Below are 23,166 nucleotides of genomic sequence, written 5' to 3'. Positions count from 1 at the left end.
CTTGGTACCGCCTGGTTTCTGGGAAGCCCCAGTGCCAGGGGTTGGCTCGCGGTTGGGGATGCCGGCGACGCCGGCAATGCCGGTGCAAAGGGCGCCGAGCAAAGTGGGGGTGTCACAGGGCCCCCCCCCCCCGAAATCTGGTGCCGCTCGGGTCACTGCCTTCGCCCGCTCCAAAGTTTGCCGGTTAATAAAAAACCGGAGCAGAGATTTATTTAGAATGCTGGTAAATAAATAAAAGGCGGGGGGGTGATTGGAGGGGTGCAGGGGGGTGTTTTGGGGGTGTTTGGGGGGGGGGGGTGTTGCAGCCGGGGTGCGCAAGGGGCTGCTCGTGCATGAGCAAAGTGGTATTTGCAGAGGCAGGGCAACGTTTGCACGCGCATGGTGACTTTTGCACGCGCACGGCGGCGTTTCACACGTGCGCAGCGACTTTTGCGCAGGCAAGGCGGCACTGGCACGTGCAAGGCACCTTTTGCGCAGCTCAGGCAGCATTTGCACGGGCACGGTGACATTTGCACACGCACAGGGATATTTGCGCACCCAAGGCCCCTCTCTGGTGCTACCCCAGGCCTCAATACCCCCCTCCAGCAGCTTGCAAGCTGCCAAAGCCCCCTCCCCTAATTACCCCACTCCCTAATTACCCTCTCTAATTAGCCAGCCCTAATGAAGAGGGCATGCCCCAGCTGGTGCCACGCCTTAAATCCCCCTTCACTCCCTTCTCCCTGTGTTACCCAGTCCCAAAACCACCCCAAATCCCTCTCTGAGCAGCAAATGATCTTAAACCAAAGGCTTTTAAAGCAAAATAAATCACCCAGGAGGCAAAAAAAAAAAAGAAAAGAAGTTTTGGGGACAAATTAACCCGGTGAGTTAATTTTTCTTTTTTTCTCCCCCCATCTTCTTGTGTCTTGTGGTTTCTGGGTACCCACACATGTGATGAGTTGGGCACCAGGGTCAGTCCTCAGCCAAGGGACCAGGAGGCATTTTGGGACCCAGCCCCATCACGTCTCGCTCAAAGAGGGGGTTTTATCCACCGCGGCTCCAGCTCTCATCCCAAATCCCACAGTGGGTTCGGGATAGGGCAGGCAACGATGCTAATTATAGGGGAAGGAACCGTGTATTTACAGAGGCAGCTCCCAGCACGAAACCGCTGGCGGCTGCTTTTGCTCCACTGAGTCTTTCTTTTTCTCTCCTCTTTCTGGGTGCTGCTATCCACAAAAAAAAAGAAAAAAAAAAAAAAAAGGGAGGAATTAAAAATAAATCCCCCTCCGTGGTTTGCAAAAGGCGCTTTAGCAGAGGAGGAAGAGGAGAGCGAGGAAGGGCAGGAGGATGGTGGTGGCGGGGCGGCTGGCGGCGTTGCAATGGGCTCTGTTGGAGCCGATGCAGGCGGCGTAAGCCATGGCGTGGGGGATGTAGTTTTGTTCGTGGACCCCGTGGAGGAGATGAGCCATGGGGCCGCGGGCGAAAACGGCCACGTCCTCACCGCCGTGGGTCTCCTGGCGCAGCGGCACTGCCGATTGTGCCTGGTAGTTGGCGTGCGCTGGGGCAAAAGAAAAAAGTCAAAAAGAAGAATAATTTTTAAAAAGCGCTAATTTTAGCTAGGCTGTAACAACTGGGGGGGGGTTGCCCCAGAAGACACTCACCAAAATCCACGGCGGAGACATTTTCTCGCTCACCCGCCACAATTTTATAGCCGGGGCCATTGCCGTAGAGGATGGAGGTGAAGGGTTTGCGGTCCACGTCGCTCTGCATCGGGGCCAGACCTGGCGGCGGTGGCACCGTCAGCAGGACAGGGACGTCCCCGAGGTTTTGTCCCCTCCGTCCCACTGCGTGGCCATGGCAGGGACTCACCGAAAATGGGGTTCCCGCGGGGGGTGTAACCGCCGAAGGTGAAGACGTGCGAGTGGTCGGCGGTGACGACGCTGAGGGTGTCCTGGGGCGAGGTGAGGCGGGCAGCCAGCCCGATGGCGCGGTCCAGCTCCACTGCCTCGTGCAGCGCCTGCTTCGCCTTCCCTTCGTGGTGCCCGTGGTCGATGCGGCCCCCTGCGGTCCCCGGCACCGCTCGGCATCCCGCTCCGTGGCCCCCATCGTCTTCCATCCCCCTCCTTGACATCCCCCATTGCCCTCCTCTTCCCTGCTTTGCATCCCCCATCACCCCTTTATCCCCCTCCTTTGCAGCTGCCATTGCCCCCTTTATCCCCCACCTTTTGGCATCCCCCATCATCCCCTTTATCCCCCCCTTTTTGCATCCCCCCTTGCCCCCTTCATCCTGTCTCCCCCTTTATCCCCCCCCCTTTTGGCATCCCCCTCTGCATCCCCATCACCTCCACTACCCCCTCTTTGCACCCCCATACCCCTCCCACCTTCAACCAGGAGGAAAAACCCCCGGGGATTTTTCTGGAGCATCCTGATGGCCACAGCCACCATCTCGGTGAGGGACGGATCCGTCTCATTATTCCTGTCCAGCTCATACACCATGTCACCCGGCTCGAAGAGGCCTGGGGACAGTAACACTGTTGGGGACATCCTTTCCCCACCAAAAAAAAGGGGGGAGGGGCAAATCCAGCACTGCCACCCGCTTCTTGTGCTGGCTCAAGCATTTCACACCCCCCCCACCGGATCCAAGGTGATAAGATAGCAGCCAGGGGATACTCCCAGCCCTTCCTTCCTCTGGCCCGGCCGAATCCTGCAGGCCAGCTGGGCTGGGGAATTGTACCATGGCCTGAAAAATAAGGTGCATCCCCAGGGCAGGGTACCAGCATCCTTGGGGTGTAACAGCATTCCTTGAGGATGGGTACCAGCATCCCCAGGGTGGGTAGCAGCATCCTTTGAGAGGGGGTACCAGCATCCCCAGCGGCGTACCAGCATCCTTTTGGGGTACCAGCATCCTCAGGGGGGTAACTGGCCACTCCAGCTGCCCCAGCACCCCAGGACTGGCTAGAGGACCCCCAAAGCACGCAGTTGAGGGGCACCTTGGGGTGCTGGGACTCACCCAGGAGGAAGTCAACACGGCTGAGGTTGAGCGCCAGCAGGTCCCGCCGGTGCCACACGTACTTGGCGACCTGGGGATGGGGGACAGGCAGGTTGTCACCTCCCCGTCACCTCTGCCAACCCCAGGGCTGCTTTATATCCCCCTCCCCAAAATATTTCCCGCCCCAGGAATGCCTTTGCAAGGTTACAGCAGGGTGATGTATAGGTACCCCCCCAAAAAAAGTCCCCATCACCTTGCCGGGGGGCTTGGCCTCATGCCACGCCTGGACGAGGTCCCTGCGGTCCAGGCGGGTACCCCGATGCTTGTCCTCGTGGGGATACTCCACGTCGCTGGCATTTTTGGGGAACATGTATTTCCGCCCACCGCCCAAGATCACCTGCGAAGGAGGGCGGAAGTGCATTTTTAAAAATTATTTTTCATTATTTTTTTTTCCCCCCAATTTGGGTTTAATGGGGGGAAAACCCCAATGAGACGGAGTGGGATGTCCAGGAAAACCCCAGCGCTGCACAAAAAAGCTGGTGAAAACACCCGAGGAATTTCACCTCGCTCAAAATAACCCTGAATCTCTTCCTATTAATTAAAACCCAGGACAAAAATAACCATTTCCAGCAGCAAATTTGGCTTTTTAATTCCCACCTCTCCCACACCCCCCCCCCCATCTGTGGGAGGGATGCTCCACGTCGGGGTCCCCGCATGAACCCGCTGGGACGGAGCCGCATCCCGCGGCTTTTGCTGTTTGCTTTGGAGTCCAATTTATTTGGCCTCTGTTATTTATAACTGAGCAGAGATTTTTTTTTATTCTCCCCCTTCTCTACGCAGAAGGTGAATTATAAAGCTGCAAAACACCACCGCCAAAATTATTAAGAGAAAAAAAAGGGAAAGAAAAAAAAAAAGTCTTTTCCCCGCTATATAATTATTTCCAGCCTGGGACAGACTTAAAATTATATTAAAGGGAAAAAAAACAGAAGAAGAGGCTATTAAAGAGCTAAATAACAGGCTGAAATGTTTTGCTTTGGGGCTATTTTGAAGGACAGAAGAGTATTTATTTACAGGGCTGAATTTCTGTGTAAATCCACAGCGAGGGGCAGAACTGGGGGGAAAATGGAGGGGTTTGGGTAGGGGAAGTATGAGAAAGGAGGGGGCTGCTGTGGACATGGGTGGAGGGGGGTTAAGCAGGATTTGGGGGGCTGGTCCTATATTTGCTTGTAGTCCCAGCACTGTGTCTGATGGGGGTCCCAGTGGTGTGTCCATGGGTGGTCCTGGTCCAATATCCACCCAACAGGCCTGGTACCCCACCCATAGGTGGTCCTGGTCCCGTATCTGGTTGGGTTCTGGCACTGCACCCATGGGTGGTCCTGGTCCCATATCTGGTTGGGTTCTGGCACTGCACCCATGGGTGGTCCTGGTCCCATATCTGCTGGCGGTCCCAACTCTGCACCCATGGGTGGTCCTGGTCCTATATCTGCTGGCGGTCCCAACTCTGCACCCATGGGTCGTCCTGGCCCCATATCTACCCACGGTCCTGGCCCTGCACCCTTTGGTGGTCCCTTCCCTACATCTCCTGGGATTCCTGGCTCTTCACCCACTGGTGGTTCCAGCCCAACATTTACTGGGGGGTCCCAGCCCTTCACCCATGGCTGGTCCTGGTGCCGCATCTACCCATGGCCCTGTCCCCATGCCCGGCTGGCCCCATCCCCATCCCTACCTCGATGTCAGGGATGTTCTCCACCAGCTGCCGGGCAATGTCCTTGCAGCCGCCCTCCAACGCGTCTGGGGGCATCTCTCCATCCGAGTACCAGTCGCGGTTGGCCGAGTGGGCGTAGGCGGCGCTGGGTGTCGCGTGGGTCACCCGCGTGGTGGTGACGATGCCCACCGACTTGCCTGCACCACAAATTCGGGGGACAACGGTAAGAACACCCCCAAAACTCCCCGCTTTACCCTCTCCAAGTGCCCACCAGCCCCTCACCTCCATCTTTGGCCCAGCGGAGGATGGAGGTCACCTCCTGGCCCTTGGTGGTGTTGCAACGGTCACGGGTGACGCCGGCGCTGACGCCCACCGTCCCCTCGTTGGCTTTGACGCCGCAGAGGTAGGCGGTGGCTGTGCCCGCGCTGTCGGGCACCTGCGCGTTGGTGTTGTAGGTCTGGGGTGGGGAGAAAATAAATAAACCACCATCCCCATCATCCCCACCCTGGGGCTTCATCATCATCCTCCCCACCCTAGGGCTCCCCTCCCCATGCTGTTTGGTCGCACCGACCCCCCCATCCCACCTGTGCACCCCCCATTTTGCCCCTCGCTCCCCCCAGCTTGGTTGCCCATCACCCCCTCGCTTCATTTTGATGCTTTTAGCCTTTTTTCAGTTTGCTTGTAGGCAGGGAGAAAGGAGCCACCGCCATGAGCATCCCCTGCCACGGGGCAAAGGGAGACAGCGGTGAACAGCCAGGACTTCCAATTTAATAATAAAAAAAAGCCTTTTGTTCAGAAAAATGATGCCAGGAGAAGCTGGGGGGGGGGCTCCCATGGCTTCCCACGGCCGGGTGGCCTCATGCTGCTCCCCCCCCACTCCACATTCCCACGGGCCGAACCCTGGCACAAGGAGCGGGCACCGGAGCCAGCTCCCTTCGCCCGCCCCTGACCTAATTTTGCCTCTCTGGTCGATGCCGGCTACCCGCCCATGACCTTGTGGTGGGTGTCGCGTCCCCACCATGGGCGTCCCAGGGTGGGGGGTTCAGGATCTGACCCCTCACCCCCGGGGGGGGCTCACCTTGGCCAAGGCGACGTAGGGGAACTTTTCCATCTCCAGCAGACTCTCCTCGCCCTTGCGGTTTTGCAGTTGCCCTTTGAGGATGCGAGCGGCCGTGACGGTGGAGACGCCCATGCCTGCCAAGGCACCCGTCAGCTCCCCGCCGAGGACGGGCCAGCTCGCCGCACGGGTGTCACGCAATGCTGGCGGGCACCCAGTTTATCCCAGCACCCGATTTATCGCGAACCCAGTTTACCGCGGCACCCGCTTTAGTGCAAAACCAATTTATTGCAAACCGAGTTTGTTGCGGCACCCAGTTTATCGCAGCACCCAATTTATCACAGCCCCCAAGCTTTTGCAAGCCCAGTCTATTGCATCACCCAGTTTATCGCAAACCCAGTTTATCACAGCACCCAGTTTATTGCAAACCCAGTTTATCACAGAACCCAATTTACCGCAAACCCAATCCATCCCAGCACCCAATCCATCCCAGCACCCAATTTATTGCAAACCCAGTTTATCGCAGCACCCAATTTACCGCAAACCCAATCCATCCCAGCACCCAATCCATCCCAGCACCCAATTTATTGCAAACCCAGTTTATCGCAGCACCTAGTTTACAGCAAACCCAATCCATCCCAGCACCCAATTTACTGCAAACCCAGTTTATCGCAGCACCTAGTTTACAGCAAACCCAATCCATCCCAGCACCCAATTTATTGCAAACCCAGTTTATCGCAGCACCTAGTTTATGGCAAACCCAATCCATCCCAGCACCCAATTTATTGCAAACCCAGTTTATCACAGCACCCAGTTTACTGCAAACCCAGTTTATCCCAGCACCCAACTTATTGCAAACCCACTTTATCGCAGCACCCGCTTTAATGCACCCCCACTTTACCATGGCACCCAACTCACCGTAGCAGCGCCCGCTTCAATGCACCCAATTTATCATGGCACCCAATTTATCACATCACCCACTTCATCGCACCCCCTGTCCCCTGCAGTCCCTGCTCCTCCTCGCCTCCCCCACCCCGGGGTGGGTGCCCCCATCTCACCGTCACCCAGGAAGAGGATGAGGTTCTTGGCCACGTTCTGGTTGAGGCGCTGGAGCCGCAGGGCGGCCCGCAGGGTCTCCTGTGCCTGCCCCCGCCAGTACTCGGGGTCCTTCTCCCTCTCTGCAGGCGGGGGGGGGGAGGAAACCAGGCTCCATAGCACCCAACAGCACCCACTTTTGGCGTGCTGCCCCCCCCACCCCCCCCAAACCTCACCTACCGGGGACCAGAGATGGTGAGCAGAGCTGGGCGAGGAGGATGAGGAGGAGAACCTTCATCCTGTGGCGCTGAGCAGGTGCTGGATAGGAGAGAGCTGCGGGGGAGGTGAGCATCTGCTCCGTGCCTCAGTTTCCCCACTGAGACCTTCGCCCCGGGGCTCGGCCAAGCGAGGATGGGAGGGAAATGTCCCCTCCCCGTGCAGGCACCAATGTGACCCCCTGGGAACGTGCCAGCTTACCCCCCCCCATGGCCACCAGTCCCATGGGGCGTCACCTCACTGGCACCAACCCGGGGCTGGGGGACGGTGGCACGGCCCCCATGTGCGTGTGGCACAGCGGGATCCCTGTTGCGTGGCTGGGTCCCCATCGCACATCCCTGTCCCCATTGCATGTCCCTGTCCCCGTCACGGTTGGGTCCCCATTGCACATCGGGGTCCCCGTCGCGTGGCCACGTCCCTATAGCATGGCCCCGTCCCCATCGCATGGCACTGTCCCCATCGTATGTCCCTGTCTCTGTTGCACACCCATGTCCCATCACATGTGTGTCCCCATCCCATGCCCATGACCCTGTTGCACATCTGCATCCCCATCGCACACCCGTGTCTCCATCACAAGTCCATGTCCCCACTGTGTGTCCATGTCCCCATTCAACACCCATGTCCCCTTCGCATGCCCCTCTTCCCACCCCCAGCCTGTGTCCCCATTGCGTGTCCACGTCCCCATCACACGCCCATGTCCCTGTTGCTCGTCTGTCCCCATTACACACCCGTGTCCCCGCCACATGCCCGTGTCCCCATCACAAGTCCATGTCATTGCTGGATGTCCATGTCCCTGTCCTGTGTCTGTGTCCCCACCACATGCCCGTGTCCCTGTTGCACACCTGTGTCCCCGTTGCACACCACGTCCCCGTTGCGCACCCGTGTCCCCATCACACATGTCCATTGCACGTTTGTGCCCCCACCACACGCCTGTGTCCCCAGTGCACACTCATGTCCCTGTCGCACACCCGTGTCCCCATCGCATGTCTGTGTCCCTGCCGCACACCCGTGTCCCCGTCACACCCCCGTGTCCCCATTGCACATCCGTGTCCCTGTTGCACGCCCGTGTCCCCATCACACCCTTGTGTCCCCATTGCACATCCGTGTCCCTGTTGCACGCCTGTGTCCCCATCACACCCCCGTGTCCCCATCGCACATCCGTATCCCTGTTGCACGCCCGTGTCCCCATCGCACACCTGTGTCCCATCACACGTCTGTGTCCCCATCGCACACCCGTGTCCCTGTTGCACACCCGTGTCCCCATCGCACGTCCGTGTCCCCATCACACCCCCTCCGTCCCCATCACACCCCCGTGTCCCTGTTGCACACTCATGTCCCCATCACCCCCCCAATCCCCATCGCACCCTTCCCCCCCCTTACACCCCCCATCCCCACCCCCGCCCCCCCCCCCCGCTCCCCCGGGGGTGGCCGCCGTGGCCCCGGGGGGGTCCTTACCGCCGGGGGGGGGGGGGACGGGGACACACACACGTACCCGCACAAACTTAGGTCCCGACACCCACGTCCCTCCTGGGCGGCGGGAGGAGGCCGGGCCGGGGGGACAGCGAGCCCTTAAATCCCCCCCGCACCCGGCCTTCGCCTCCTCCTCCTCCTCCCCTTCCTCCACCCTCCCCCCCGCTGGCAGCGGGGGGGGGGGGGGGGGGGGGGGGGGGGGAGAAGAAAAGGCATCAAACTGGGCTTACTGGTGCCCTCTGCCGGGTTGGACTGGGAGGACTGGGAGGACTGGGGTGCACCCAAGCCCGGTTGTGGGTGGTCAGCATCCTCTCCCGCCCACGCAGGGGAGAGAAAGTGGGGTTGCACCGCTGGGGGGGTGTAGATGTGTGTTTTGCCGGATTTTGCACTCTTTTCACCCAAGAAAGTGCCAGCGACACGAATGTGTTTTGGGGTGGCGGTGATGGAGAAGAGGGGGTCCCCCTGCCTCAGTTTCCCCACGCGGGCTCCCGCTGCAGCCCACGAGTGCTCCCTGCCTGAAACGGCTTTAGTGTAGGTCCTACAATAAACAAGGCTTCGTCGCAAGGGCAGGAGGGTGACACCCTTCCCCTGCCTCAGTTTCCCCATCGTGGGGGACCGTGGGGCTCCGTCGCCCGTGAAGCCGTGGGTGGCTTCCCAGAAGGTGGCGGTCTCAGCCCAAAAATCCACTCCCCAAAAGCTTCGGGGTGCCACCAAGGGTGTCCCAATGCTGCCCTGACACCCCCGGGATGGGCATGGCTCCTGCAGACCCCCAAATCCCTCTGGCACCCCCCACCCCTGCTCCGGCCCTTTGCATCCCCACCCCAGCACCTCCCAGCGCTTTCCCAGCCCAGCAAAGCAGTTTGCAGCCCCATCTGTGAGACGAGTGCGTCAGTGCTCAGCCCACCAGCACAGCACAGCAGTCTGGGGTGGTGGCACCATGTGTCCCCCCCCCACTCCTGTCACCCCCCCATGCAACACAGCTGTGGGTGCCTGCCGGTGGTGAAAAGCTCATTAAAAAGCTCGTTAGCCCAGCAGACGGAAAGCTGCAACCTGGGGAACTCCTCGCTGCGAGGCTGCATGCACAAATCTGGACAGGCTCAAACCCCCAGACCCTTTGGGGGACTGTTAAACACACGGGGGGGGCAAGGTTGCAGCCTGATGAGCACACTTGCATGCTTGCACACTTATAAGCTTGCACAACCGCATGCTTGCGCATTTGCAAAATCGCAGGCTTGCACAACTGGGTGCGTGCACACTTGCACGATCATATGCTTGTATGTTTGCACAATTGCAGGCTTGCAAGCTTGCACCCAATTGTGTGCTTGCACACTTGCCTGTGCGCATGTTTGCAAAATTGCACGTGCCCCCTTGCACAACTGCACACTTGGCTGTTTGCAAACCTGCTTGCTGGCACAAGCGTGTGCTTGCACACTTGCATGCTTGTCTGTTTGCACAACTGCATGCTTGCACGACCGCGTGCCTGCAGAATTGGGCGCTAGCCCCTTCACTTGCATGCTTGCAATCGGCATGCTTGCAAACAGCACGCTTGCACAATCGCGCGCTTGCAGGATTGCGCGCTTGCACGCTCCCGGGAGAAACGTCGCATCCCTTTGCTGGCGAGCGAGCTGCAGTGATTTATTGGGGGGGGTGGTGCTTTCAGCAGCTGGGGAGGATATGGGGGCCCCCCAAAACTGGGTTTGGGGCCCCCCCGAAAGAGTTAAAGGAGCGGAGTGAGGAAGCCCGTCCCTCCCGTTGGCCCCATTGGTTTTCCCATCCCAGGTACATCCTTTGCTCGTCACCCTTCGTCACCCTCCGTAGGCCGCAGCGGCGTAACGAGCTGTGCCGGGGCTCAGGCGGGTGCTCGCCCCAACGGGGGCCGAGGCCGGCGGGAACTGGGTGGCAGCCATGGTGAGTGGGGGACCCGTCCGACACCCCAAATCCGGAGGCGGTTGGGTTTGGGTCACTTGGCCGAACCGGGGCGCGGGGCAACGCGTCTCCTATGGGATGGCTTTTGTAATCCCGTGGGATCCCCCGCTGCACCCCCAGGGATCCCCCGTTGCACCTCCATGGGATCCCCCACTGCACCCCCCTGGGACCTCCACGCACCCCCGTGGGTTTCCCCACTGCACCCCAAGGGACCCCCATGCACCCCCCTGGGATCCCCATTGCACCCCCAAAGGGTCCCCCATGCACCCCCATAGGACCCCCATTGCACCCCTTAGCACCCCTGGGTGCCCCCCCCCCCCGGTCGACTCCCCCAGCCGGGTTTGCTTTGTGGCCAGTGGGTCCCCAGTGTGGGGACCCCAAAGTGGGTGCCCCCCTCAAATCCCCCCCCTCGCCCCCCCAGCACCCAGCCCTTCACCCAAAACTGCAGGGATTTACACCGGGGTTCCCTCTGCGACGAGAGGGGTGCAGGGGTGCCGCATCACCCCCCCCCCCACCCCCCGCACCCAGTAGCACTCACTTTTGGGGGGGCTGTTTACAAACAACCCCGGACTGGGCTGTTCCCCCCCGCCCCCTTATTAATTTTTTTAATTTTAACCCTTTATTTGCTTCTTTTTAAGCTTTTTTTTTTTTTTTTAAATTTATCTGCAGCCAGGGCTCCCTGCAAAACTGGGTGCCCACCCAAACCCCCTTCCCAGCACCCCTAATTAACACCAGGCCCCCTAATTAACACCAGGGGGGTTGCTAAGTACTCCCGGGCATCCTAATTAAAAGGCTGAGCCTCACTGGGTGCTGACTTCAGGCCGTGGAGGTGCAGGGGACACCCGTGGGTGCTGGGGGGGGGGGGGTACTGCTCGGCCAGGTGGAGGTTTAGGGGTGATCTGGGGGGGGGGGCCACAGGATTAAATTGGGGGGGGCTGGAGGGGGAGGGAGGCGAAGAGAAACGCCATCGCCCGCGATAGCGGCGGTGGTTGCTCCGAAATGGCGCCCGGGCGGGAATTGAAAGCGGCTGACGGCGGCTCGGGGCGCCCCGATACCGGGGTGAGGGGCTCCCCTGGAGGGGGTTGGGGCGAGCGGGGTGGTGGGTGCCTCCTGCTCCCCCACCCCCGGGACCTTCTTCGGGGTGTGCGGGCTGGAAGCACGTGGGGTTTATTGTTTATAAGGCGAAGGGGCGATTTGGGGGAGAAAACAGGGGGTTTAAGGCCCTGCTGGGAGTTTTGGAAGTTGTAAAGAAAGTGGAGATGCCGTGGCTGGGGGGGGGCTAAAGCGGGTGCGCTCCCTCCTCCCGCAGCCTTGGGTGCCCCCCACCCTCTTGGAGCTTGGGAAATGTGTTTTTATTGTGATTTAAGAAACAGAGCGGGGGGGGGGGGGGGGGGGAGAAACAAAAAAACCACCCCGTTTTGACCCAAAAAAGGGGTGTTACCGCTTCACAAGCTGGGGAGCAGAGAGGGGTGGGGAGTACCCATGGGTGCTGCTTTGCCCTGATGTTCCTAATGTGGGGGTAAGGAGGGGGTATGGGTGCTAAAAATACTTCCTGGACCCAATTTCCCCCAAATTGAGGATGCTGGGGGTTGATTCCGGTGCTCCCCGGGGGTGTTGGGGGGGGGGGGGGGTGTTGAAGCTTAGCTTGGATTCTCTGATGTCTAATACAGGGTTGAGCCAGTGTGTCTTTAGCAAAAGGAAAAAAGTGGGGGTTTGGTTTCTTTTTTTTTTCTTTTTTTTTTCCCCCTTTTTCCTGCTGTTTTCAGGCTGGGGCAGGCAGGCGGGGTGGGGGGATCACCGAAAAAAACCTCATTTCCTCAGGAAACAGAGTGAAAGCCTTGGCCGAATGCTGGGACTCCAGGAATTTGGTGCTTTGGAGCTATGGGGGATTCGTGGACACCCCCCCTTTCACCGTGTGAGCGGGGATTTGTGCCCAGAGCTGCGAATTTCAGCCGTGTGCAAAGTGCAAAAATAGGGAGGGAAAAAGTGAAAGGGGATGGAAGAAAATATAACATAAAACCAGATTTTACCAGCGATAAAATCTTGCAGTTAAAGCTTTTTTGCCTCAAGGTTTCCAGGCTCGAGGAGTGTACCCGGGGGAGATTTTGGGGCTGGAAACGGAGCTTTTTGCACAACTGAGGAGGGAAACTGCCTTTTTCTTTTAACCTTTTTTTTTCCTTACCAGGTGGGTTTTGTGGCTAATTAAACCTAGGCTGTGATTTGGGATCCGGGGAGAAGATGGATTCGTTATTAATTGTGCAAGGGGAGGTTTGGGAAGGCTGTTATCGGAAACAGGGCTGAGAACTGGTGCTCTCGTTGCATGCACCTTCCGGCCAGGGGAAACTGAGGCATAGCTCTGCCAAGTTCAGATCAACTCAGTGTGCCTTTGGAGGTGATGGCAGTGGGACAGGGACATCTGGATGGGTGCAAACCCCCACCCTGCGCTGCATCGGGGGCGAAGGGATGTGACCGGTGCCGCTCGGCCCATCGGTGGTAGGGGTCAGGCTGGATTTTGGGGTGCTCATTCCCTCAGTGGCAGGCGAGACAGTCCGGCTGGGTGGCAGGGCTGTGCCGGGGGGGAAGGAAACGGTGGCGACGGTGGCACGATAAGGGCTGTCTGCCAACCAGCGAGGTTTCCCCTTGTTTTTCTGCTGGGGGATGAGATAAGAGCTGGGCACCGGCACAGGATAATGCCCGAGGGGACAAGGAGCCAAGAGGGAGCCCGCCGGCAGCCTAAATTCAAGGTGCCGTCGCCTTTGGGTGCTCAGAGGGATGCCACAGGGCGTTTCAGGGTGCACACGGTTCACAGACGGGGCGTGGAGCGCGAGCAAGCCGGTAGTTTCAGGGTGAAAAGCCATTTTCTCTGCTACCAGCCTTTCTCAGGTTCCTGGCGCGGGGAGGGGGGGGTTCCCTCACCCGTTGCGGGGCTGGTGGAGGAGGAACCGGCTTTAGTCCAGGCTGAAGGGGAGGTTGCACAACCCGGCCCCGGGGGAAAGCGAGGCGGGTTCGGGCTTTGCTCAGCTTTTGGCTCCGGCCCTCGTTGCTTTCCATAACCTTCCTCTGGCATTTGTTTAGCACTTTACTACCCCAAAGCCATTCCGGATTTAGCTCCCCAGAGGAGGAGACGGCTTTAGAGGGTGCATATTCCTTTCTCGCCCTCCTTCCTCCTCCCTTTCTTCGGCCCCGAGCCACTGAGCACCTCCGTTTGCCAATCTCCCCGTGCAGATGTCGACTTACAAGCGGGCGACGCTGGACGACGAAGACCCCCTGGACTCCATCAGCGAAGGCGATGGGTACCCCAACGGCTTCCAGGTAGGGCTTCATGTGTGTTTTTGGGGGGGGGAAAAAAGGGATTTTAGGCCCTGGTGAGCAGCAAAGGGGGTTGCAGAAGGGTTTTCCGCCTGGGACCAGCCTTTCCATGGGGCAAAGTCTGGCATGGGCAGAGCTGTGTTGGCTCCTGCCACCGCTGCCCTTTGCTCCCCTCCCGGCACCCAGAGCCAGCAACAGGGAAGCCTGCGGGGCTGGATTCTGGCTCGGCTGTTCGCAACGCCCCAGCACCCTGTTTTTCTGCTGGCCGAACCCCTTCCCGGTGTGGCTGGGGTGAGCAATTATCGTGGTGGTGGGAGCTTTGTCCCCACACAAAAGGGGATTAGGTTAATTCCTCCCTGAACAGCGGGAAATCGGCTTAAAAAGGGCTGAGGGTGGCGAGAAAAAAAAAAACCCATGGCTGCCAGTGTCCGGCCTCACTGGGAAAGATTTGGGGCTGGTGCGATGTTCTCTGGCCCCAATCCCATTGGTCTCTGCCTAGAATGGTGTTTTCTGCCCCAAAAATCAGAGCTCCGCTGTGTTTTTACTTTCCCTGGTGGGGCCATCTCCGCCTGCTGTCGTATTGGGATGTTTCCTGGGGATGTTTTTTGGCAGAGCGGGAGTATCCTGTTACAGCACTTCCCACTGCTGCGGAGGCCCCCACCCTGTCCCAGTGCCAGCGGTGGGGACGGGGACACCCGGGGGGTTACAGCCATGCTCGAGGAGGGGTTTGGGGTGGTACGGGGCAGCAGGTGAGCCTGCCGAAACGCTCGCCCCGCTCCCTTTCCTGCCATTGTGCCGCCCTTCCTGGCCAGTTTCTGGAAGGCAGCTGCCGCCTTTCCCAGCCCGAACTGTGCCGGATCCCTCGCTGGGGGCCAAATTTGTGCCGTGGGCTGTAGGAAGCAAAATGGGGGATGCATCGGTGGGTTTTTCTGCCGGTGGGGAAACGGCGCTGCTTTTCCCGCAGGTGAACTTCCGTGGCTCAAGGAGCAGCCCAGGGTGCTGGGCTGAGCGGACGCGTGCTGAGAAGCAGCTTGTGGTGTTGGTGGGGGTGCTGGCAGCTGTGCTGGCAGCATGTCTTCTGGGTCTCATCTTCCAGTACAGAGCCCGTAAGTCCTCGTACCGCGCAGGGATCCTACCCCCTTGACCGGGATGGGTTGCTGGGGGGTTCCCTGGGATGGGATGCTCACCCGCATCACTTGGCCCAAGGTGGGATTCTTGGGTACCAGGCAGGATGTTCAGGTGTGGGGTGGGATGCTCAAGCACAAGACAGGTTGGTCACCTGCATCCCTTGCCCCAGGGTGAGATGGTCAGGCACAGGGTGGTATGCTCACCCACATCCTTCACCCCAGAGAGGGATGCTTGGGCATTGGGCAGGATGCTTGGGCGTAGGATGAGATGCTTGCCTACATCTCTTGCCCTGGGACAGGATGATTGGGCAGGATGCTTAGACATGGGCTGGGATGCTGGTCCGTATCACTTGTTGTGGAGCAGGATGTTAAGGTACAGGGTGGGATGCTCAGGCACCAAATGGGATATTTGCCTGCATCCTTCATTGCGGGGCTGGATGCTCCCTGGTGCGGCTCATTGCACCAAGGTGGAGGAGCTGAACCTGTCATTCCCACCTCCAGGACCGCCTGCCATGTGCCTGTCGGAAGCCTGCATCTCTGTCACTAGCTCCATCCTCAGCTCGCTGGACCGAGCGGTGAATCCCTGCGAGGACTTTTTCAGCTATGCTTGCGGGGGCTGGATCAAGGCCAACCCCCTCCCTGATGGCCATTCGCGCTGGGGCACCTTCAACAACCTCTGGGAGCACAACCAAGCCATCATGAAGCATCTTCTGGGTGAGTATGTGGGAGCAGTGGGACCCCACAGTGCTGAGGAGCCCCAGTAGGTCCTAGGGATGCTGAAAACATGCCTGGGCGGGATGTAAGGTTGGACTTAAACCCCAGTGTCAAACAGATCCATGACGCACGCACTGCAAGGACATTGGGAAGCAGATCCTGGCTGTTTGCTGTCCTGGATGCTCCTGGGATTTTTGACCGCAGCGTTGCCGCTCTTTAGTGCCGAGTAGGGGAAGGGCCTTGGCCTCAGCTCCACAAACCCCATGGCAGTGTTCCCAGGAGCTCTGAAATTCAGGATTTGTACCCCAGATGGCATCCAGAGGCTGTAGCACCCCAATATCACCCCAAGGATATGTTTTTTTTTTTTCTCCTGCTATAGCTTCCAGCCTTTGTAAGCAGCCTTTTTGGGGGTCTGGCTGCCAATCTGGCTGTTTTGGGGGGTCAAAAACTCCCCCAGTGGAGGGAGGATCCTGGGCGCAGCCTCTGCTTGTGAACACTGAAGTGAGGCAGCTTATCCAAGCAACCAGTGAGGACGGTTTGTTCAAGCTTTGAGCAAACAACTGGCTCCTTATCAGCACTTTCCACTGCGCTGGGGCTGATTATCTGAAAAGAGAAGGTTTGGGAAGAGTGTTGTCTTTTGGGAGAAGGGGGGTGGCGCGGGAATGGCTTCGTCCTCAGCTCTTCTCGCAGAAATCTGGCGCTGGTTTTACCGGGAGAAGGGACCGGGCTTCCAGCCAAGCGGTCGCGCTCGGCATTTCCTTGAATTCCTTGGAGCCGAGGGACCTTTAGTTAATAAAACCACACAGCTGGGAAGCCAAAGGTGCAAGCTGTGTCATGAGGAAAAAAAAACCCAAACCAACAACAACCCTCTGGGGAAGCAGAATTTTAGATGGGGAAAAAAATGAAAGGATGATTTTGGAGGCAGAGGAGAAAAATGGGTTTATTGTTCCTTCTTGCAGGAATAAATAGTATAGGGCCGGGGAGCACTAGCACAGGGGCAAGGGCAGCGCAGGGGGCTGGATGATGCTGGGAACATCAGAGCTGCTGGAAGAAATGCTTTTTGTTTTTTCTTTCTTTATCTTTCTGCTCCAAAGAGCTAGAGCAGTCGCTGCGGGTGGGAGAGGAGATGGGGGCAGGAGGCCAGGAAGGGCTGGGGGCTGGGGGATGCTCTCGGGGGCATGGAGGGGACCAGTGGGGCAATCCTCGGCGCCTTTTTGGAGCCTGGCTTTGCCCAAAACAGGGCTGAATATTTCTCTGGTGGAAGGGTGGGGGCTCCAGCGTGCATCAGCAGCTGCTGTGGGGGGCCAGATGCCTGTCCCCGGGGACCCCCTGCAAGCTCCCCCTGGGTACCTCCCACAGAAAACACCACAGCCAACGTGTCGAGCGAGGCGGAGCGCAAGGCACAGCGTTATTACCAAGCCTGCATGAATGAGAGCAAGATCGAGGAGCTGCGCGCCACCCCGCTCGTGGAGCTTATCCAAAAGGTTCGTCCCCTTCCTTGCAGAAAAGCCACCTTCCCCAGGTGGCTGCAAAATGGGAGGAAAAAAGCTAATTTATGGGCAGTCCCAGCACCTTCCAGACCCCATTCCTGGTGCTTCGTGGGGCAGAGCATCCCCCAGGGCAGGCAGGCAGAAGGAGGCAGGGATTTATAGGCAGGTCTTGCCTCTCCTGGGCTTTTTAGCCCCGCTGCAAGATGTTTCCCCCCAGGATGGGTATTGGGGGGATATTTAAGCAACTCCAGGTTGTCGTTCCTTCCCCAAAAACTGGTTGCTGTCTTTCCTCAGCTGGGTGGCTGGAACATCACGGGTCCCTGGGCAGGGGACAACTTCAACGCGACGCTGCGGGAGGTGACGGCTCATTACCGCACCTCACCCTTCTTCTCCGTCTACGTCAGCGCCGACTCCAAAAACTCCAACAGCAATGTCATCCAGGTGGATCAGTCGGGGTTAGGCCTGCCGTCGCGGGATTACTACCTGAACAAGACGGAGAATGAGAAGGTAAGGTTGTTGGGGGAAATCTGGCTTTGCTGGGGAGGTGCCGTGGGTGGGTGGCACCCACCATGCTGATCCCCACCTTGTCCTACCACATAGGTGCTTGCTGGGTACCTGAACTACATGGTGCAGCTGGGGATGTTCCTGGGAGGCACCGATGAGGAGTCGACGCGGCAGCAGATGCAGCAGATCTTGGACTTTGAGACAGCGTTGGCCAACATCACCATCCCACAGGAGAAGCACCGGGACGAGGAGGTCATCTACCATAAAATGACAGCTGGAGACCTAAAGGTAGGGATGGAGTTGGCGAGCCTCCCCACTCCACCGTGATTTGGGAAGCGGGGCAGATGGGTGGAGGTGACGCAGCTCCACCAAGAAAGCCAGATGCCAGCCAACACCGCCTCGGAAGCTCTTGTGCAATAGCTTGGCCTGTGTACTCCTTGGGGAAATCCCACCCTGACCCGTTCCTCCCAACCTCCGGACCACCCCCAGGGCTGGCAGCTGTCCTACTGCGGCACTAACACTGTCCCAGCACTGCTGCCCGCGGTCCAGCTGCAGATATCAGGCCAGTCACCTCCCTGTGCCCCCAAAGGGGCCCTAATGGGTTGTGTCAACATTTTTGACACCCGCCCCACTTTCTTTTCCTTTGTGGGAGGAAATTGTTTACTCCCCTCCGACCTTTGGAGGATGCTGCCATTATGGGAACAGGCCTCTGCAAAATCAGCTGAATCCCTCAAACAGGGGCTGATGCGGCCACTTCCAGCTTAGGAAGCGGCTGCCACCCCCCCTCCGATGGGGTTTTTTTTTTTTTTTTTGGCCAGTAGCAGCAGCATGGCTTTTGCAGGAGCTGGCGCCGGCCGTGGACTGGATGCCCTTCCTCTCCACAGTCTTCTACCCTGTGGAGCTCAATGAGTCGGAGCCTGTCGTGGTCTACGCCAAGGAGTACCTGGAGCAGGTCTCTGACCTCATCCTGGCCACTGACAAATGGTGAGAGCCCCCAGCCCATGCGGAGGGGTGTCTGGGGTGGGCAGGTGTGTCCCGCTGCCCGCTCACCACCTCTGGCTACAGTCTCCTCAACAACTACATGATCTGGAACCTGGTGCGGAAAACCAGCCCCTTCCTTGACCAGCGCTTCCAGGATGCCGAGGAAAAATTCATGGAAGTGATGTACGGGACAAAGAAGGTGAGGGGGGGAGCCCCTGATGCCCCCAAATCACCATTAAAACGGTGACAACTTTTTAAGCAAAGTCCTCGTCACGTTACATCCAAAAAATAGACATGTGAGGCAGGTTTTGGGGTAGCAGCTCTGGCACAGGGGGATGGATGTGTACCCCATCTCCCAATGGGGCAAGGGGCTGGGAAGATGGGGGGCTTTGGCCGTGCCACCACTGATGACCACCTCTTGTCCCATGCAGACCTGCCTCCCACGCTGGAAATTTTGCATCAGTGACACGGACAACAACCTGGGCTTTGCCCTGGGGGCCATGTTCGTCAAGGCCACCTTTGCCGAGGACAGCAAGCAGGTGGTACGTCCCCAAGCGAGCAGCCTGCGAGCTACCACAATGGTGGATGGTTGGGGCATCCAATGTTTCTCTGCCCACCTTTTGTCCACCAAGCATCTCCATTCACTGGGTTTTTCACCGGTCTGCATGCTGTCTCGGCATGCCAGCCTCTTCCTCTCCACTGGTGCAAAGGGCCCTTGAACCCTCTAGGGTGGGAAGCCGGCTCTCCAGACTGACGTTGCACCACCTTTTGTCTAGGCAGAGGAAATGATTGTGGAGATTAAAACAGCCTTTGAGGAAAGCCTGGAGACCCTGCAGTGGATGGATGAAGAGACAAGGAAATCGGCCAAAGAGAAGGTGAGGTGCTGGCAGCTGCGCTGGGGAGGAGAGGGAGATGGTGGAAGATGATGGAGCTGGGTGAGCCTGTCCTTCCATCCCTGGCACCAAAAGTGCTTTGGTCCTTGTCACCCTCAGGCAGATGCCATCTACAACATGATTGGCTACCCCAAGTTCATCATGGACCCCAAGGAGCTGGATAAAGTCTTCAATGATGTGAGTTGCTCACATAGGTCCCCTGGGTCTTCTGTTTCTGCCCTCCACTAGAATGTGCAGGACATGTGCCTATCGCCATGGCCTCAGGGCAGCCTTGAACCCCAGGTTTCCTCCAGAAGGGTCTCAGTGATGTCCTTGGCCCTTCTCTGGGGACTTCCCAGAGAGCTGCAGGCCAGTCCTGGGGTGGCTGGGGCTCTCGGGATCCTTGCCCAGGAAGAGGAGGAGCTGGTTTCCGTAACGGTGATTCATTGCCCTCCTGAGACTCTGCAGATGTTGGAGAGGAGGAGAAACAAGAGCGGCCATTAACTCAGCTGGCTCCGGAGGCTCAAACATGACCACAGAGGGAGGAGCAGGGCCGGGCGATCACCACGAGCCACTCACGCCTTGCTCTTTTGCAGTATGAGGCCGTGTCTGACCTCTACTTTGAGAACGTCATGCAGTTTTACAACTTCTCGGCCAGGGTCACTGCTGACCAGCTCCGGAAACCGCCAAACCGGGACCAGTAAGTCCTCCGCTCCGCTTCCCCATTGTGCTTAGTGGGGAATATCACAAGATCTGGAGCACTGGGATTTGGTGTCCACCAGACCGTGCTGGTTTTGGGGAGTTAAATTTGGGCCGATGGCTTTGCACCATGATAAGCAGGTGGTGTCGGAGCAAACATCAGCAATGGGTTTGTGCTGCCACATTGGCCATGTCCCTGCAGGTGGAGCATGACGCCTCCAACAGTCAACGCATACTACTCTCCAACAAAGAACGAGATTGTCTTCCCTGCTGGCATCCTCCAGGCCCCTTTTTACACCCGTGCATCTCCCAAGTAAGAGCCTAGGGAAAACAGGGAGGGCAGGATTCCCTAATTTCCTCCTGTCCCAAAATTTGAGGCTAAATTTCATGGCTGCAGGGAGCAGCAGCTGCTCTCTAAATCTCAGCATTGCCCTCCTGCAGGTCACTGAATTTTGGTGGGATTGGTGTGGTGGTGGGCCATGAGTTGACGCATGCCTTTGATGACCAAGGTATGGCCAGGGCCAGGCGGGTGGGCTGCTGGAGGGGTGGCCGGCAGGGTGATGAAGGGCCTGTTGTGTCTTTGGCAGGCCGGGAATACGATAAGGATGGCAACCTGCGTCCGTGGTGGAAGAACTCCTCGGTGGAGGCCTTCAAGCGGCAGACAGCATGTATGGTGGAGCAGTACGGCAACTACACCATCAATGGCGAGGCCATCAATGGCAAGCACACCCTCGGGGAGAACATTGCTGACAATGGGGGCCTCAAGGCTGCCTACCGGGTAGGGCCACAGGGCTGGGGAGATGCGGTGGGGGGCATGGTGTGGTCGGATTGGTGTTGTCCCCTGAGCCTGCTGTGCTCCCTGGCCTCCAGGCATATCAAAACTGGCTGAAAAAGAATGGGGATGAGGAAACCCTCCCAACCCTCGGCCTCACCAACCACCAGCTCTTCTTTGTTGGCTTTGCCCAGGTAGGTCACTTGGTGGTGGGCAGGCAGGGTGGACGCACAGGTTTTTGGGAGGTGGAGGCATGCCCAGATGGTGTTGGGATGGTGTGATGGGAAAACTGAGGTCTCCAGAGATGCTGCGTGGTGGATGGAGAACCAGATTGGGTTGGTGCTGGTTAAAAAGCTGGAGCTCAAGCTGTGTTGGTGCCCATTGCGCAAGCGGGGAGGTCTGATTCAGCACCGAGCAGGGCTCTGTGGTTGTGGATGCCGGCACTCGTGCCTCTTGCCCTCTGTCTACAGGTGTGGTGTTCAGTTCGCACGCCAGAGAGCTCGCACGAGGGGCTGATCACTGACCCCCACAGCCCCTCGCGTTTCCGTGTCATCGGCACTGTCTCCAACTCCCGGGAGTTTGCAGAGCATTTCGGCTGCCCCCTTGGCTCCCCCATGAATCCCCCTAAGAAGTGCGAAGTCTGGTGATGGGCAAGCGCCTGACGGAACCAGCTGCGGGTTGCTTTGTCCTCTGCAGACGGCTGAATTTCCATGGTCCTTTTGAGAGGCTGAAACCACTTCTTTGTGCAACGAACTGCCCAGCTCTCAGCAGGAGCAGCACCCTGCGTTGCTGGTATCGTCCGAGGTTTGATCCACTGTGAAAACTCCTCATCCCCTTGCTTATTTGTGAAATGACTTCGATTTGGGGGTCTATTCTTTCCCACCATGACTGGGCCACGTGTCGAGGCACGTGCATCCATGGGCACTACCCCGTATTTACACACGCAGCACTCCGGTCTGACCCACCGCCCCAGCAAAATGCCTCTTTTTTGGGGGCGACAAAGGGAACGCTGTGACACTGACAGGTTTGGCTGCGTGTCTAAATACACATGACGTACCTTCCTCTCTCCAAAGATGCGCACATGAGGATGGAAAATATTTTAAGATATATTTTTCTGGGGGGGGAAATACATATATTTTTTTTTTTCATGTGTTGTGGAATACACTGGAAAATTTCAGGGAAAATGCATTTAAAAGCCTTTTTTTAGTAAAAGATTAGTATATTTATTATATTTTATTTTTTTTTTTTTTTACTCAGTGCAGCTGTAGGTGTAGCACCCTGTGGGGACAGTCCCTTGGCCAGGGAAGCTGGATGGATGCAACTAGCCAGCCCTGGATCCTGGGTTTCTCTGGGAGGGACTGTCCTTGGAAGATGCTGATAAGGAAATTGGGGACAGGGCTGGAGGATGCTGCGAGTTGCAGAAAGGCTCTGCTGGGATTCTGTGACTCCTGGGATTAGCTTTAATTTCAGAGTGCAAAGGGAAAAGTTGATGTGCCAAAGATGTAACCAAGGTGGTGACAGTGTGGATTAAGCACCTGCTTCTCCCTCCTGTCCCCTCTGAAGTGAGGTCAGCTGTAATTTCCTGGCCCAAAAGCTTCCCCAGATAAGCACAGGTGGTTCCTGCTGCTGCTTTGCTTGCCGCTGTGCCCGGCCTCTATGCCTGGGAAACTGCAAGCCCTGAAATCACTGCACGGCCCCAAACCTCCATCCTTCCATGGCCGGGTTGGCATTGGTGTGAGATCTGGCCAAGATGGGGGTGAGGGGCTTTCTTAAGGGTTTCTTTTAATATTCCTTTTGCGGTTTTGAGAGGAAACCACTGACGGTAGCTCAGGTGCTGTGTGTTGTCTTGTGGGGCACCTTCTTGCTCTAGACAGAAAGCAAAGATATAGAGGGTTTTTTAATATTTATATGTAAAAGGAAGGGGGGTGGGGGTGGATTTTTTTGTAACTATTTTTTCACCTGACATCTGGGGCTTATTGTAATTGAAATAATAAATACTTTTTACTGGGTCTGGAGTTGCTCGTGACTTGTTTTTTCTGATAGCAGGAAAGTCTTGCGTCCCCTTCTGCATTTTTCTCCACATCTACACTGATAAGACAATCCTGAGCTGACAAAACAGCCTAGGAGGCTTTTTCCAGCCTGTGCTTGGCGTCTGCTGCCTCTCAGAGGCTAAAGCCAGGCTTTTGTGCCCACAAACCTCACTCTCGCTGCGGGTGGTTGTTTGCTTTCCACCTCTATGGCACGGCCCCACACATCTCCCCAGC

General features: G+C 57.8%; 2 protein-coding genes across 8 annotated transcripts; one reads left to right on the top strand and one right to left on the bottom strand.

The window, feature by feature from the left end:
• Positions 1–549: 549 nt before the first annotated feature.
• On the bottom strand, positions 550–8,592 carry ALPL (alkaline phosphatase, biomineralization associated). 2 transcript variants are annotated; one of them, XM_075027673.1, is made up of 12 exons: positions 8,531–8,592; positions 7,003–7,095; positions 6,786–6,905; positions 5,749–5,864; positions 4,953–5,127; positions 4,692–4,867; positions 3,219–3,362; positions 2,987–3,056; positions 2,358–2,492; positions 1,846–2,037; positions 1,638–1,757; positions 550–1,534 (listed from the first exon to the last, which is right to left on the bottom strand). In XM_075027673.1, the coding sequence occupies exons 2-12, from the start codon at positions 7,058–7,060 to the stop codon at positions 1,284–1,286; spliced, it is 1,557 nt and encodes a 518-aa protein (XP_074883774.1). In that variant the 5' UTR covers positions 7,061–7,095; positions 8,531–8,592; the 3' UTR covers positions 550–1,283. The 2 variants fall into 2 exon arrangements, with proteins under 2 accessions (XP_074883774.1, XP_074883773.1); XM_075027672.1 differs by lacking the exon at positions 8,531–8,592 and having other exon boundaries at positions 7,003–7,232.
• Positions 8,593–10,276: 1,684 nt separating this feature from the next.
• ECE1 (endothelin converting enzyme 1) lies at positions 10,277–22,917 on the top strand. 6 transcript variants are annotated; one of them, XM_075027661.1, is made up of 18 exons: positions 10,277–10,416; positions 13,660–13,746; positions 14,708–14,849; positions 15,372–15,584; positions 16,944–17,068; positions 17,369–17,581; positions 17,675–17,866; positions 18,420–18,562; positions 18,644–18,758; positions 18,991–19,101; positions 19,336–19,434; positions 19,552–19,629; positions 20,028–20,131; positions 20,333–20,443; positions 20,572–20,639; positions 20,718–20,908; positions 21,001–21,096; positions 21,373–22,917. In XM_075027661.1, the coding sequence occupies exons 1-18, from the start codon at positions 10,414–10,416 to the stop codon at positions 21,547–21,549; spliced, it is 2,268 nt and encodes a 755-aa protein (XP_074883762.1). In that variant the 5' UTR covers positions 10,277–10,413; the 3' UTR covers positions 21,550–22,917. The 6 variants fall into 6 exon arrangements, with proteins under 6 accessions (XP_074883762.1, XP_074883760.1, XP_074883764.1 ...); XM_075027659.1 differs by lacking the exon at positions 10,277–10,416 and adding an exon at positions 11,434–11,493; XM_075027663.1 differs by lacking the exon at positions 10,277–10,416 and adding an exon at positions 12,082–12,619.
• Positions 22,918–23,166: the final 249 nt, after the last annotated feature.

This window comes from Buteo buteo, chromosome 5 (genome assembly GCF_964188355.1).
Source record: "Buteo buteo chromosome 5, bButBut1.hap1.1, whole genome shotgun sequence".
NCBI classification, from domain to species: Eukaryota; Metazoa; Chordata; class Aves; order Accipitriformes; family Accipitridae; genus Buteo; species Buteo buteo.
This window is presented reverse-complemented; position numbering and strand designations above follow the sequence as displayed.

Excerpts from the sequence above, each read along its gene's own strand:
- ECE1 (XM_075027659.1), top strand. The coding sequence starts at position 11,434 with ATGGCGCCCGGGCGGGAATTGAAAGCGGCTGACGGCGGCTCGGGGCGC. Across the intron at positions 18,563-18,643 it reads ATCCTGGCCACTGACAAATG|TCTCCTCAACAACTACATGA; the intron begins GTGAGAGCCCCC and ends CTCTGGCTACAG. Across the intron at positions 20,640-20,717 it reads GCATGCCTTTGATGACCAAG|GCCGGGAATACGATAAGGAT; the intron begins GTATGGCCAGGG and ends TGTCTTTGGCAG.
- ALPL (XM_075027672.1), bottom strand. The coding sequence starts at position 7,114 with ATGCTCACCTCCCCCGCAGCTCTCTCCTATCCAGCACCTGCTCAGCGC. Across the intron at positions 2,493-2,986 it reads CCGTGTTGACTTCCTCCTGG|GCCTCTTCGAGCCGGGTGAC; the intron begins GTGAGTCCCAGC and ends TACTGTCCCCAG. Across the intron at positions 1,758-1,845 it reads CCGCGGGAACCCCATTTTCG|GTCTGGCCCCGATGCAGAGC; the intron begins GTGAGTCCCTGC and ends CACCGCCGCCAG.